At 43.6% G+C, this 15,671-nt stretch overlaps 1 protein-coding gene across 4 annotated transcripts in view; it reads right to left on the minus strand.

The window, feature by feature from the left end:
- The window catches only part of ZC3H6 (zinc finger CCCH-type containing 6), a 275,434-nt gene that overhangs the window by 153,051 nt on the left and 106,712 nt on the right, over window positions 1-15,671 (minus strand). For all 4 annotated transcript variants that reach the window (XM_069234680.1, XM_069234679.1, XM_069234678.1 and 1 more), the window contains one exon: window positions 5,516-5,637. In XM_069234680.1, coding sequence (XP_069090781.1) covers window positions 5,516-5,637 — 122 coding nt within the window. The remainder of the gene's footprint in view (window positions 1-5,515; window positions 5,638-15,671) is intronic.

The raw sequence follows: 15,671 nt of genomic DNA on the forward strand, positions 1-15,671 counted from the left end.
TCCAACACTGGCATCAGTGTGGGTTCACCAATACGGGATGTTTGATATCAAACAATCCTATCTTCAGTGAAGCAATCATGTAGCTGGGGAACTCGTATTGACCAGTGTCCTGCACATGCATTGAAAATGGCTTCCTTGGACAATTACTATGTCTGAGAATTGACAAAGACATAGCAGGGGCTAGAGGGGTGACTTACATATACTGCATGCAGTGTTAGGGGAGATGGCACACAGGCTTTGTGCCATGTTGTGTTTTCACTTTTGTCTGCACCAAGAGACACAGCCTGCAATGGCAGAGCGTCATGTGCTTGGTGAGGGGTCCCTTAGGGTGGAACAATTTGTGCTGCAGCCTTAAGAGGCCCTCTTTAGTACCCCCAGACCTTGGGTACCATTTACTAGGGACTTACAGAGGATGCTAAAGGTTTTGGAAAATGGGGAAATGACTGCAGTTTGGGGAAAATAATGTGGCCCTGGGGACCTAGTTAGCAGGAACCTAGTGTACTTTCAGTTGAAATTACATCATGTACCAGGCAAAATTGTGGTGGTGGGAGGTAACCATGTTGAAAGAGGCTCTTTCCTCCATGATCCCCTCCCAAACGAAGGAGGATGAAACTAACCTTTCCCAAGAGAGTCTTTATCTTCTAAGCGGAAGAACCTGGAAAGGTCACATGCATTGGCATGGTCAGTCCCAGGTCTGTGTTCCACTGTAAAATCCACTCCCTGTAGGGAGATGGAAAACCTTGACGGTCTTGGGTTTTCACCTTTCATTTGCATTAGCCATTTGAGAGACCTGTGGCCAGTTTGAAGAAGGAAGGGAGAGCCAAAGTAGAGGCTTCCCTCTCACTGGCACTCCAACATTGCTCTCTGGGGAGTAACCACCTGCTAATGAAAGCAACAGGTTGCTCCTGACTATCATCATTTATTTGGGATAGGACTGCTCCTATCCCATGTTCAGAGGTACTATAAACTGCTTGGTGTTAGCTGAAGCTTTTAGAACAGGTGCTGCGCACATTGCTTCTTTCAGGGCGTCAATGGCCTTTTGACAGCTCACTGTCCAGTTCACTCCCCTGGGCATCTTTCTGGAGGTCAGTTCTGTGAGAGGTGCCACAATGGTGCCAAATCCTTTCACAAACCTTCTGTAGTACCCAGTCAAGCCAAGGAATGCGCTGAATTGGATCTGGTTGGTTGGAACTACCCAGTTCAGAATTGTCTGGATCTTGGGTTTTAGTGTTAGAACCTGGCCTTCACCTACAAGGTGACCCAAGTATACAACCTGACCTTGCCCTCTCTGGCACTTGCTTGCCGTGATAGTGAGGCCTGCACTTTTCAGAGCCTCTAGGACCTTTCTAAGGTGTGATTCTGCTAGGTAGAGCTAAAGACAACAATATCATCAAGATATGCTGCACTAAGGTCTTCTATAACCCAGCAAGGACTTTATTCACAAACCACTGGAAGGTGGCAGGGGCATTTTTCAATTCAAAGGGCATAACAGTAAATTGATAATGCCCATCAGGAGTGAAGAATGCTGATTTCTCCTTTGCTCCAGGGGTCAGACATCTGCCAGTGCCCTGATGTGAGATCAAACGTACTGAGATATTTGGCTATCCCTAAACTGTCAATCAGTTCATCAGGCCAAGGAATTAGGTGTGCATCCGACTTAGTCACAACATTGAGGTCCCTATAGTCCAGACAAAACCTAATTTCTTTCTGTCCACCCTGGGCATGATGCCTGGGGACTAAGACAACTGGGCTGGCCCAGGGACTCTCGGAGTGCTCAATGACTCCCAATTCCAGCATCTTGCTCACTTACTCTTTGATGCTCTCTTTGACATGATCAGAACGTCTGTAGATTTTATTTTTGACAGTTAGGCTACCACCAGTGTCGAATCATATGTACACCAGGTAGTCTGACCAGGGGTCAAAGAGAAGAGTTCAGCATACTGATGCAAAACTTGCTTGCAGTTATTCTGCTGTTGGTCTGTGAGGGTGTCTGAAAAGACCACTTCTTCAACTGAGCCGTCTTTGGGGTTGCTGGAGAGGAGATCAATGAGAGGTTCACTCTCAGCTTCCTGTCCCTCATCAGTGATCATGAGCATGGTAATCTCAACTCTGTCATGATTGGGGTTAAGTCAACTGACATGGATAACCCTTTTCGGATTCTTGAAAGAGCTAAAGTCCACCAGGTAGGTGACTTCCCCTTTTTTTAGGGTAGGGTAGGGCCCACTCCATTTGTTCTGGAGGGCCGTGGAGCCACAGGCTCTAAACCCCATTCCTTTTGCCCTGGTTTGATCTCCACCAGTGCAACCTTTTGGTCATAACAGAGCTCCTGAAGCTCTTGACTGGCTTTAAGATTTTTGGATGCTTTTTCCCTGTACTCAGCCATTCAAAAGCAAATTCCATGCACATCGTCCCCAATATCTTGTTTAGGTCCTCAGAGGACTCTCCCATCTCTCCTTCCAAGACAAACTGGTCCCCTCACAGGATGCCCAAACAGAAGTTCAAATGGGAAAATACCTACTTCCTTATGTGGCACTTCCCTAAAAGCGAAAAGCAGGAATGGAAGTAAGACATTCCATCTCCTTATGAGTATTTAGAGAGTCCACCAATCGTACCTTTTAATGTCTTGCGGAATTTTTCAACAAGGCCATTAGTTTGTGGGTGATATGGGATAGTGAACTTACAGATCACACCATATCCAGCCCACGTGTTTCAGGTAGCCAGACATGAAGCTTGTACCTCTGTCTGACACCACCTCCTTTGGAAAGCCCACACTGTTAAACATACCAATGAGGGCCCTAGCTACTTTAGAGGCAGCAGAAGGGAATCAAGGGAATTGCCTCAGGATACCCAGTTGCATGATCCACTACAACCAAGATAAATCAGTTTCCTGGTGGTGTTGGAGAGTCTGGGGGACCAAAAATGTCAAATCTTACCCTCTCAAAGGGATCCCCAACCATTGGAAGTGGAATTATGGGGGCCTTTAGTTGACCACCTGTCCTGCCACTGGCTTGAGGGGTGGCACAGAAGTTATAAAAATCCTTCACCTTCTGGGACATTCCTGGCCAGAAGTGGTTCACCAACCTACTCCATGTTTTAGCCGCCTGACCAAGATGCCAAGCTAGGGGTATATCATGGGCCAAGGAAGGAGAAACTTTCTAAACTGCTGAGGCACTAGCACTCTCCTAGTGGCACCAGCTTTGGGGTCTCTGGCCTCAGTAAAAAGGAGTCCTCCTCCCAATAAGTCCTGTGGGAGTCACAGATATCTCCCTTTTCCTGATCAGCAGCTTGCTGTCTTAGGCCTTCAAGAGTTGGGCTGGTCCTCTGCCCTGACTCACAGCTTCCCTAGCGGGTCCCGCTGGGCCCAAGAGCTCTGTCTGGTAAGCCCCAAAGCTCCTGAGGCTCAGTTCCCTGTGGGGCTAACAGGTTTTCTACCCGAGTAGAGGGGACCTGATCTGGCATCTGTTCGGAAGCTGGTTTCCCAGACTTCTTGCATTTTCTCTTGGTAGGTTGGGCCATTATCAGGACTGTGAACCATTTGGTGATATCATCACCTTCTGAGTATTTTGGGACATTCCCTTTGGGGATTTTTAGGGTCACAAGTTTACTCCCTAGTTATAAGGTTGCTGCCACCAGAGATGGGTCCTAGGCCCATCTCAGCCCTTTCTATAACTAAGAGTTTAGCCTCTAAGGCTATCCTCAGGGCTAGCTTCTGAGGATCTGCAAATTCAGTATCTAAATCTTGTGAGACTCTAATAGTAGTGTTCTTAGTTGAGATATTGTCTGAGGGGGTAGAGATGGAGTCATTGTCTACCTCATCCACCTCTGCATTTTCCTACTCTTCCCCAGTGGGGAGATTTTGGTTTGCCACAGCCTTATCATTCTCTGCCAGCAAATGCTGTAGGTAGAGGTTTGTGGGTTTAGCCCTAGTGGCAAATATCCATGCTATACATAGCTCCTTAAGTTCTGGTACCTTAAAGTGTTGATAGGGTGCCAAGTTGAGTTCCTGGGATGGCCCCTGCTCAGACATGGTGCTTAAAGTAGTTGGGAACTTTTTAAAGGACTTACAAAAAAGTACTTTACTAAAGGACCTAACTTACTTTACTATTTAAGCTCTAAACAGTTTTGGAAACAGACTTAACCAGGGCCCTACAGCTATTTAGAAACAAATTAAAAAGAAGCCGAAAACTGGAAAGGAAAATGTTACTTACTAACTACAACCTCCATTAGCAGACATCGGCAAAGCTGCTACTTGGTCTACACCTCACACATTTACTAAACACTATTGTGTAGATGTTTTAGCATGCTAACAGGTAAATGTTGGTCAAGCAGTCCCAGGACACTTTTTCAAACTACTCCAACTCCTACAGGCTAACCACCGCTTATTTGGAGGGAACTGCTTTACAGTTAATGCAAAGCATGTGTATCTACAGCCACCGAACAGAAAATGTTACTTACCCAGGAGACATCTGTTTGTGGCAAGTAGTGCTGTAGATTCACATACGTCCTCCCTCCTCCCAGGAAGCCTGTAGTCGTTGTAGAACAAAATTTTGTAAATGTGTATATACATTGCATGGGGATCTATTTTTACAGCCAGCCCCCCTCACCCACACACCCGCTTTGCGGGAAAACAATCGAACGAATGACTCGATGCCCATGTGCACTATCATCAAGAGTAGTCACTTGATCTTGTGACTTCAAAGAAAAACAATGCGTAAAACTCCGAGCCCAACACTAGCTGGCAAACTTATGCAAAGCATGTGTATCTAAAGCCACAAATGCCATCGAACAAATATTTACCTAAAGACAATTATTGGAATTCTCTGTGGAATCACTTATCAATTAAGTGGTACAGTAGATGTCAAATCTTGTATCCAAAGTGGTACACCACCAATGTTGGAAGCTGGCCCTTTATGTGCTATCTTATACCATGTGAAGGGTCCAGGGATTCCCCAGTGAGTGGACAGGGCTTGCTATGCAATCTCAACGTGTTCTATTTAGGGGTAGAGGGGGCAAGCAGCCTTCGGCATAACAGAGGAGTGCAAGGGATCCACAAAATGACACAATAGCATCAGTGCTGGGATATTCCTTTGTGTGAAGCAATGTAAAATCACAGTAACGGCATGCACCCATAATTGTATAACATGCTTTGAAAAATATTTTGGGGTGCTAATAAAAAAACTAAAAAAACTGCACCACTGAACCGTTAAGACCCTCGTTTTAAATAAAAAAAGATGTGTTCATTTCTAATGTAAAGAATGCAGATTATATATAACTGAAAGTTCTGTTCGCTAAACAATGAATGAAAAAACATCCTACTTAAGCAGTGGAATAGTCCGTTACGAGAAAATTTCGAAAGAGGGAGATTTGCACAGGACACCTGGAAGCTTTTTTTTTCATTTCTTTGATGCCTAATAATACAGCCCAGAAATGAACTGTATGTTCGGAATGCAATGAATCGTTATTGAAATCAAGTTATTTAATTTGTACTACAAGGTAGACTCATTCTTCTTCATACCTCGTTATAGCCGTCTGCTCCAGAAAAAGAATTGGGTCCTCTACTGAGGCCTCTCCCTCTCCCAACACATTCTTTGCGCTTTGGTTTCTTCTTCATTCCTCGCCCTCGACCAACACCAAAGTCTAGAAAGTGTAAGAACCAAATATGAATTTGTTATGAATAAAATTAGTGCCTTTCAGTTTACTTTCGTTAAGGGGTGACATGAATTACATGCTTTTCTTTAAGGATAAGTAGACTCTAATTATTCACCTGTGATTATTATCTATGCGATTTTAACATTCACCACCTAATTTCACTCATTTTAGTATTGCACATTTCCTACTGTATAGGAAATTCCACTACCTTCCTTTTCCCTAGCAAATCCCCGTGTGCCAAACTGTTCTGACGGCTTTTTCCTTGGTTCTGAACAATAGCCACGGGCAAACAATGTTACTTCAAACTGTCAAAAGAGGAAGTGAGGGCTGCAGACGGGCCCAACCACGAGGCACACCAGTGAAGGCCCGCCTCAGTTCTGTGATCTCAAATCAGCCGCAGCACTGCCCTGGGGACCGCTGATTCCTGATTATGTTCACCTTCTAAATCTGATGGGCAAGGGTGGATGTGGTAAGGGGGTAACGGCTATTGGTAGGGTGGAGTGCGTCCACTATGATGGTACAAAACTACAATATGCCTACCTCCAAATAAGTACCCCAGAACCCACTGATCTAATGTTAAACATGTCTATTGTAAAACGCACCAAATCCACATCTGAAATTACACATCATAAATCCAACCCGACTTCAGTCAATGTTGGAATCGTCGACATTTAGGTGAGAAGGTATAGAATCACAATGGGCTGCAAGGTATTACTAGTGAAAAAACGCACGCCAAAATAGTAAGCCAAAAATTTCAAAAAACTATTATAAAATGTAATTTGCATTCTCCACTTATTGTATTCTCTCCCATACGAGTGTCCATATTTGAGATAAGCAGCAGTAGAAATCCATAAATCCGTACACCAGTGAATTAGACAAGACGGTCCTACTTAACATAGACGATCACCTGTCATTATTCACTCATACGCAACAGTGCTTTGAGAGTGCAGGTACATAAGCCTATTAATAAGATATAAATATTTTAATCAGAGACATTCTTGATTAAATGACTGTCTTCTTTTGCATTGAGTTACGATTTGCTTCTGGATAGGCTTGTTTGAATACTTGCAGCAAACAAAATAGTTCTAAGAAACCATACATAGATGGATTCAAACACATTGGTGACAGGTAGAACTAAAATAAAACTTAAAAAATAGAAAAAGTATCCTAGATTCTTCCATGAACTTTTTCAGGAAAGTGCCTGTGCTTTGTCCTTCCAGTTGTCTTATGCCTACGTAAAAGAGAATAAGCTGGCAGAGCCGGGAAAGTATGCACCTAAAGAAATCTGACAAGATACAATGGGCAACCTACAGATTGAAAACGTTTCCTACTGTTAAGCAAGTTGTCCAAAGTTGTTATCTTTTATAGTAAAGATGCGATCTGAATACTCTCTCACGTTATTCTTGGAGTCCTCCAGTAAAATAAACATGCAACAAGTTATGTTTCTTCTGAAAGAGCATCTTAGAGATGGCTGTTCAATAGTCGATTGAGCTCACTTTTACCCAGATCCCACTACGCTGCAGCAACATTTCCCCTTAACACCTTCGCAGTCAAATTCTATAGAACCTAAAAACATCAAGCTAGACGAACTAGTCAACTCACCTGGAAAGCCGGAAGGCATACATGTAATTCTGTGAAAGATATAGCCCACAAAAACCATCATAACAGATAGTAGCTTATTTCTCTCCGTAACTGGATCTTTTTAAGTTTCAGAATTTTACGAAGCAGTCAAATAGTTGAGAAGTGCACAATCATCACTACAGATTCTTCTGCAGCACCTGCAACAATGCAACTTTATGTCAGCATTCAAGCAGAAGTGCTTGGAGAAGGTCTGAGACACGTCTAGGTGGCAGATTTGTAAATATCAACCAGCATGGTACTGGCCTTGAATGTAGCTGTTGACAATCCTCCCTCTTGTCCAGTGGGCATTTATGCTCTCGTGCAGCTATCAGTCTGCATTCCAGTTTGCCAATGACTGGGTTGTCTGAAGGAAATGAACATTTGAGACATAGACCTGATCATCATAGCCCTATCAATTCAGCAGCTGAGAGCCCTAAACATACAACATATACCTTTGATTCGAATGACATGAAGAAAACAATATATATATTCACTGAAAAAACAAAGATTATAGAGATATTGAATTTAGGTTCTGAATTTACTAGCACAAAACCATAGAAATTCTGCAGTTATAGTTCGCAGTTTTCTCATCATTAATTTTAGTGCAAATGTTGCAGTGATAACATCAATGATGCCATTGAAGTTCTAATCAATGATGTAATATGTGGGATAATTAGCAGTACATGGCAAGGGTGCGAGCTATGGTTACTTGATTTAACCATAACTATAACTGCTGAATTTCTATGGTTTTATGCAGGTAAATTCAGAACTTAACTATAACGTCCCAGTAACCTTTGGGTTTTTCAGTGAATTTCTGTGCACAGCAGGGGTTGGATGCAGTGACTTTTTTTCCCTATTTCTCTCTGAATTTGTGGATAAACTGCAAATGTACACAGGGAGCCAGGCTCAGCCCCGGGGTGGATAAAAGGACTGGATGGAAAATAAATGGGCAATTCTTTGCTCCTGTGTGTCCTATGGGGTCAGGATACCTGTATCCTGACCCTGTATATGTTTTTGCACTCTTCTTTTCCCACCACCCAGCCCAAACTTTTCTGTCAGGTGGCAGCCAGCCATTCACAGCCTTGCTTTTCCCCCGGTTTTCCATCCTTATATATCTTCATTTTTTTTTAAACGAAAATAACTCCAAATCTACTAAAAGGAATCACACAAAATCCCTCCCCCCTCTCCCTCGATACACTGTCTGGCTTAGACAGAACTTATACAACACCTTCGGCATGAACCTCAGGTGGTTCGCAATACCTTCAGTTGAATCCTAATAGTAAACTTTCATCCGGAATGAAATGTTATGTAGAACTGCATAGATAAGAATGCTTTCTACAGAAGGCTATTGTCACAGCATTGCACATATATGGAAGTATGTATGCATAGAAAAATGTACATGTGACTTGGCAAGGCTCAGTAAGTATGGCAGCAATTCATGCAGCTTTCTTAGCACTGTGCACAAGCTGTTGTATAAGCACCATACAAAGAATCTCTTTCACCACATGGCATCAGAAGTCCCCGCCCGGGATGTGGACAGAATTTCCATGCACTACTGGGTAAGAACCAAGTGTCAAAAAACACTTGCTCCACATGAGCAAAACTAGGTGGAGAGAGAGGCACTGTTCGAAGATAGAATATATCCTGCAAGTAAGATCAAATTAGTCTAACTGTATTTTGTTCATACAAAATATGTATGTTTATTTCATGTTTCATCAATTATAAGTTTGGTTTTGAGTGCTCTCTCAACCCTGTAATGGGCTCCTCAGCCCCCCAAGGATGCATTCATGACCAACATGACTTCTGGGGCTGGCAGACGGAATAGCATGCCAGCCACCGCATGTAGACAATAGTTCAACAGCCTGAAGACACCATATTGTTGACTGTCACCTGAAACTTGTGCTGCAAGTCTCAGGATGCCTGCATCCAATGCAGGTGAAGCTCATCTTGCAGAGGGTTAGTATATTTTTATCTTTTTCACCGTAAAGATGATACACATTTCTGTCACCCCAAACCCAACTGCATTTCAAAAATCACTTTTGTCCTTTCTTCGAATTCTTCAATTTATGAACTCAAAAACAATTTATTTCCACCTGTCAATCCTTCAGTGCAATAATTCATTGGTTATCTTCATTCATCTATTCAAATTCTTGGAAAACCTTTCAACGACCAACATTTTGTTATGCTTTTTAAGGGGTATATAATGTGACAATAAAACCTTTCATATAGAATAGTTACCTGTAATACTTCTCTTCAAGGGCAATTCTCATTATGAGTAGTAAGCATTGAACGGACCTCCCCATGTGGGGGATTCCGGAGCAATTTTTACAAAAATATATATTATATACTTTTCTTCTGAAACGTCAATTTTCAAATATCAAAGAATTTATAACAACTTATAAACAGGCTTTACTGGCCAACTGCAGCCCACTTTTTAAAATAAATGCATGCAGAAAAAGAATCACAGAGACAAAATACAATTTTCTAAAAAAAAATTAAAGTAAGGGAGACAGAATATAGGGACAATGTAACAGGCCACAACATGATAGGCTGGGAAAACGTGTGCTGCTTATTTAAGGAAAAGCATAGTATCCCATTGCGCTCCATCAGTGACAGTTGAACATGTTCTCATTTAAAGGAGATTAAGGATCTTGGTAGAATGGAGGTTTATTACTTCATCATTTCTTCTTCTGGGGCAAAATTTGGAGATGCTTATGACTATAATGAAGATTCTTCCCCAGAGAAGAACAAGGATTATAGGTAAGCAGCTATTTTGTCTTCTCCAGGGGGTCTTCATTACTAGCCAGGCGCACTGAATAGAATAGCAAGCTCATCCCCAACAAATGCGGAGAAAAAGGCAAAAAGGAGAAACCAACACTGCAATAACCAAACAAATTATGCAGAGACACTCAGCCTAATTAGGAACCTGCTCTAGAATCTGTATTGAAACAATGCCTTATAAAAATATTTAAAGGTCTTCTAGGTGGTATGTACAGGTTTAATATGTATAATTGACAGGTATATTACTTGATAATGCTGCAGTAGTGGCTCTACAGCATGTTGAATTGGTTCCGGATCCTGCAGGCAAAGTTTGTTTGGCACTGCTGAAGCAAAGTGAATACAGGAAGCAATCTAACAAAAAATAAAAAATTTCAAAGTGGCTAATCCGGTACATACTGGGTCATACGCTACGAATAGGTGGTTAGTCTGTCTAATGTCTGAGCTTATCAAGATAACATTGTAGGTTTCTCTTAACAACCAGAGAAAGCAATGCCCTTTCTGATGGAGAACATAATTTATGTAAGAAGGCTGGAAGGGATATTGTTTGGTTGACATGAATATCAGATTCAACTTTGGGGAGGAACGCAAGAGGAGTCCTCATTACAACCTTATTTTAGTGGAAAACGTATATGGTTCTTTATAGCACAGGACCTGAATTTTACTGACTCTTCAGTGAATGTTATGGTCAATAGAAAGGAAGACTTCCAGGAAATATGTTTCAAAATAGTGTTATGTATAGGATCAAATAGGGAGTGCATTAATTAGAAAGTCACACTAAAGTTGTTAAGGGAGGGTGAGGCCTCCTAAGGAAGGAAAACCTTTCTTAATTATTTCTAAGAAGTCTTTCACAAGTGGGATTTTGAAAAAAGAGGCCTGTGAAGAACTTTTTTTAAAACAGCATCCTGGCTTTAGCCTAGTGAAGAAGATATGGAAGCACTGCTTTATCAACTTCTGGCTGAATCAACAGTTTTCTGGATACATCAGATGGAGTATCCATCCAAAAGAGTAATGGAAGGACACATCGCCTCTTTCCAAATGTTTCTGCAATCTTGTGAAAAATTTAAATGTTAATATTTCAAAAGTTCAGGAGCAAAGCTACTAAGTTGTGATGAATGTAGGAATGTAGGATATGGCCTCTGAACATGAAAATGAGATACAGTCTGCACAGCATTTCTTGTGACAATGTTCAGGCAGGTGTAGTAAATTGATCGATTTGCACTGCAGTGGCCACTCGGGAGTGATAAGGATCATCCTCTCTTTTTATCGTTAGTTTAATGATTACTGGTGGAATTAATGGAACAGTACGAAACGTGTAGACAAAGTTCTTTGACCAAATGATGTAAAGTGTGTTCTCCAGAGTGCCTGATTGGGAATACCTGGATGTTTAATGTGGACATTTCTTGTTTCCTGTGTTAGGGAGTATGTCAATTTCTGGAAATCCACATTCACAAAAGGCAGTGTGTAAAATACAGTCATTTAACAGTCATCTGTGATTCTCTTTGATTGCTCTGCATATACCTTTTGGACACAAATAAAACTGCTGTTATGTGCAACTTCTTTGCAATCAACCATTTACAAATTGTTGCTTCTAGAAACAGAGCTCTGAATATTTTGCCTACTTGCATGTAATGCATTGTCATATTGTCTGTTTGAACAAGATATTGTTTTGAAACTCAAGAGGAAAGACTTGATATACGAATGGACTGTTTTCAACTCCACCAGGTTGATGTGGTAAAAGTCTTCTTTTTCTCTTACCACATATAAAGCTAATCCATGAGGGCTCTCCACTATAGAAGGGAAGCATCGGCCACAATTCTATGAGGCAGAGTATGTTGATGAAAATGAACACCCTTTCTGACAGCAAATGACCTGCACCATCATGGAAGATACTCGATTGCTGCCTGAGAGTGTGCCTGTTTTTATTTCCAGCGGCCAAAGAGGTGGCAACCCTGGTCTTCCAGGCAATGTTGTATTGGTCTCACAGTAGAAGGGCATTGGGTACCAGAAATATGCAAGATACCACTGATATAAAAAGTGGTGAGATTTGACAGGGCGTTGATTGTCTCATCTTTAGAACCTTTTGACACTTCAGACCAACAGAATGGCTTCTCATTTGAAGAAAACACTCTTACTTACTGATTGTGTGTCTAGAACTGCTCCCTGGTAAAGGTTGGACTTAACTAGGACCACCATAGACTTGGAGCCATTTACTATAAGATAAAGCACTGAAGAAAAGAGACTACTGCATTGAAAAAAAAGGTTCTATTTCTTTCAGAGTGTACCGCCATGCACTCTGAAAATGTTTTGTGGAGCCTACTGAAGAACATACTTGTAATAATGAAATGATAATGAAATATTGATGGAAGAGATTATCAAAACTCCCAAAGAATAGCCACTATGCACAATAATCAGAAATCCTCTGTCTTTGTTATGTTGTTCTACTCATCGAGACGATTCCTCATGCTTCCCACACCTGAGTGGTGAACTAAATAAGAGTAAGTAGAGAGCCACTGTAAGGAAATGCCTCCTTGGCATGGTTACCCCCTGACTTTTTGCCTTTGCTGATGCTATGCTTTGAATGGAAAGTGTGCTGAGGCCTGCTAACCAGGCCCCAGCACCAGTGTTCTTTCCCTAACCTGTACTTTTGTTTTCACAATTGGCACACCCTGGCATCCAGGTAAGTCCCTTGTAACTGGTACCCCTGGTACCCCTGGTACCAAGGGCCCTGATGCCAGGGAAGGTCTCTAAGGGCTGCAGCATATCTTATGCCACCCTGGGGACCCCTCACTCAGCACAGACACACTGCTTGCCAGCTTGTGTGTGCTGGTGAGGACAAAACGAGTAATTCGACATGGCACTCCCCTCAGAGTGCCATGCCAACCTCACACTGCCTATGAAGTATAGATAAGTCACCCCTCTAGCAGGCCTTACAGCCCTAAGGCAGGGTGCACTATACCATAGGTGAGGGCACCAGTGCATGAGCACTGTGCCCCTACAGTGCCTAAGCAAAACCTTAGATATTGTAAGTGCAGGGTAGCCATAAGAGTATATGGTCTGGGAGTCAGTCAAACACGGACTCCACAGCACCATAATGGCTACAATAAAAACTGGCAAGTTTGGTATCAAACTTCTCAGCACAATAAATGCACACTGATGCCAGTGTACATTGTATTGTAAAATACACCCCAGAGGGCACCTTAACCAACTACCCGTGTAGGCTGACTGGTTTTAGCAGCCTGCCACACTCAAGACATGTTGCTGGCCACATGGGGAGAGTGCCTTTGTCACTCTGTGGTTAGTAACAAAGCCTGCACTGGGTGGAGATGCTATCACCTCCCTCAGGCAGGAGCTGTAACACCTGGCGGTGAGCCTCAAAGGCTCACCCCCTTTGTTCCAGCACCACAGGGCACTCCAGCTAGTGGAGTTGCCCGCCCCCTCCGGCCACGACCCCACTTTTGGCAGCAAGGCCGGAGGAAAGAATGAGAATAACAAGGAGGAGTCACTGGCCAGTCAGGACAGCCCCTAAGGTGTCCTGAGCTGAGGTGACTAACTTTTAGAAATACTCCATCTTGCAGATGGAGGATTCCCCCAATAGGGATAGGAATGTGACCCCCTCCCCTTGGGAGGAGGCACAAAGAGGGTGTACCCACCCTCAGGGCTAGTACCCATTGGCTACTAACCCCCCAGACCTAAACACGCCCTTAAATTTAGTATTTAAGGGCTCCCCTGAACCTAGGAACTCAGATTCCTGCAACCTAGGAAGAAGAGGACTGCTGAGCTGAAAAACCCTGCAGAGAAGACGGAGACACCAACTGCCTTGGCCCCAGCTCTACCGGCCTGTCTCCCCCCTTCGGAAGAAAACTGCTCCAGCGACGCTTTCCCCAGGACCAGCGACCTCTGAATCCTCAGAGGACTGCCCTGCTCTAAAAGGACCAAGAAACTCCCGAGAACAGCGGCCCTGTTCAACAAAGACTGCAACTTTGTTTCCAGAGGAGCAACTTTAAAGACCCCTGCAATTCCCGCCAGAAGCGTGAGACTTGCAACACTGCACCCGGCGACCCCGACTCGACTGGTGGAGAAACAACACTTCAGGGAGGACCCTCCGGCGACTCAGACTGTGAGTAACCAAAGTTGTCCCCACTGAGCCCCCACAGCGACGCCTGCAGAGGGAATCCCGAGGCTCCCCCTGACCGCGACTGCCTGACTCTAAGATCCCGACGCCTGGAAAAGACCCTGCACCCGCAGCCCCCAGGACCTGAAGGATCGGAACTCCAGTGCAGGAGTGACCCCCAGGAGGCCCTCTCCCTTGCCCAGGTGGTGGCTACCCCGAGGAGCCCCCCCCCCTTGCCTGCCTCCATCGCTGAAGAGACCCCTTGGTCTCCCATTGATTCCTATTACAAACCCGTAATTCCTAACACTGCACCCAGCCGCCCCCGCGCTGCTGAGGGTGTACTTTCTGTGTGGACTTGTGTCCCCCCCGGTGCCCTACAAAACCCCCGTGGCCTGCCCTCCGAAGACGCGGGTACTTACCTGCTGGCAGACTGGAACCGGGGCACCCCCTTCTCCATTGAAGCCTATGTGTTTTGGGCACCACTTTGAACTCTGCACCTGACCGGCCCTGAGCTGCTGGTGTGGTAACTTTGGGGTTGCTCTGAACCCCCAACGGTGGGCTACCTTGGACCCCAATTTGAACCCTGTAGGTGGTTTACTTACCTGCAAGAACTAACAATAACTTACCTCCCCTAGGAACTGTGAAAATTGCACTGTGTCCACTTTTAAAATAGCTATATGTGTTTTATGTAAAAAGTATATATGCTATTGTGATTATTCAAAGTTCCTAAAGTACTTACCTGCAATACCTTTCAAATGAGATATTACATGTAGAATTTGAACATGTGGTTCTTAAAATAAACTAAGAAAATATATTTTTCTATACAAAAACCTATTGGCCTGGAGTTGTCTCTGAGTTTGTGTTCCTCATTTATGGCCTGTGTGTATGTACAACAAATGCTTAACACTACTCCTTTGATAAGCCTACTACTCGACCACACTACCACAAAATAGAGCATTAGAATTATCTCTTTTTGCCACTATCTTACCTCTCAGGGGAACCCTTGGACTCTGTGCATACTATTCCTTACTTTGAAATAGTACATACAGAGCCAACTTCCTACAGCCACTCTTTGTTGGAATACCCTGAAGCAGCTAATGTGTGGCCAGAAAAGTCCTCTGCATTTGATATGGAGATGAATCCCTGACCTGAGTGCCCAACATTACTGTTGTCTGGATCCCTAATGCTGATTTTTGATGCCATAGGCAAACATGGCTCATGCATGTGCACCATGATGTAGGCCTGTCCCACGGATTGCGTTTTGGTTTGACTATGAGGGGCACAGAACGTGCTACTAGCAGTGGAAGCTACTGTCTTCACCAAAAGTTAAGCAGTAAGAGCGTGGTGGTGGCAGCATACCATGTAGTGATCAGTAGGAGTGAACAAGTACTTTTTAACCGTGTCACTGGAGGGAAGTCTACAGGCTCACTCACCTTTTTAAAGTTTAGCTGCTGTTGTAGGATCCTTCTAAGGATACATTACAAGAGAGACATAGTGCTTGCAGTCCATG

The sequence above is a fragment of the Pleurodeles waltl genome, chromosome 5 (assembly GCF_031143425.1).
Source record: "Pleurodeles waltl isolate 20211129_DDA chromosome 5, aPleWal1.hap1.20221129, whole genome shotgun sequence".
NCBI lineage: Eukaryota > Metazoa > Chordata > Amphibia > Caudata > Salamandridae > Pleurodeles > Pleurodeles waltl.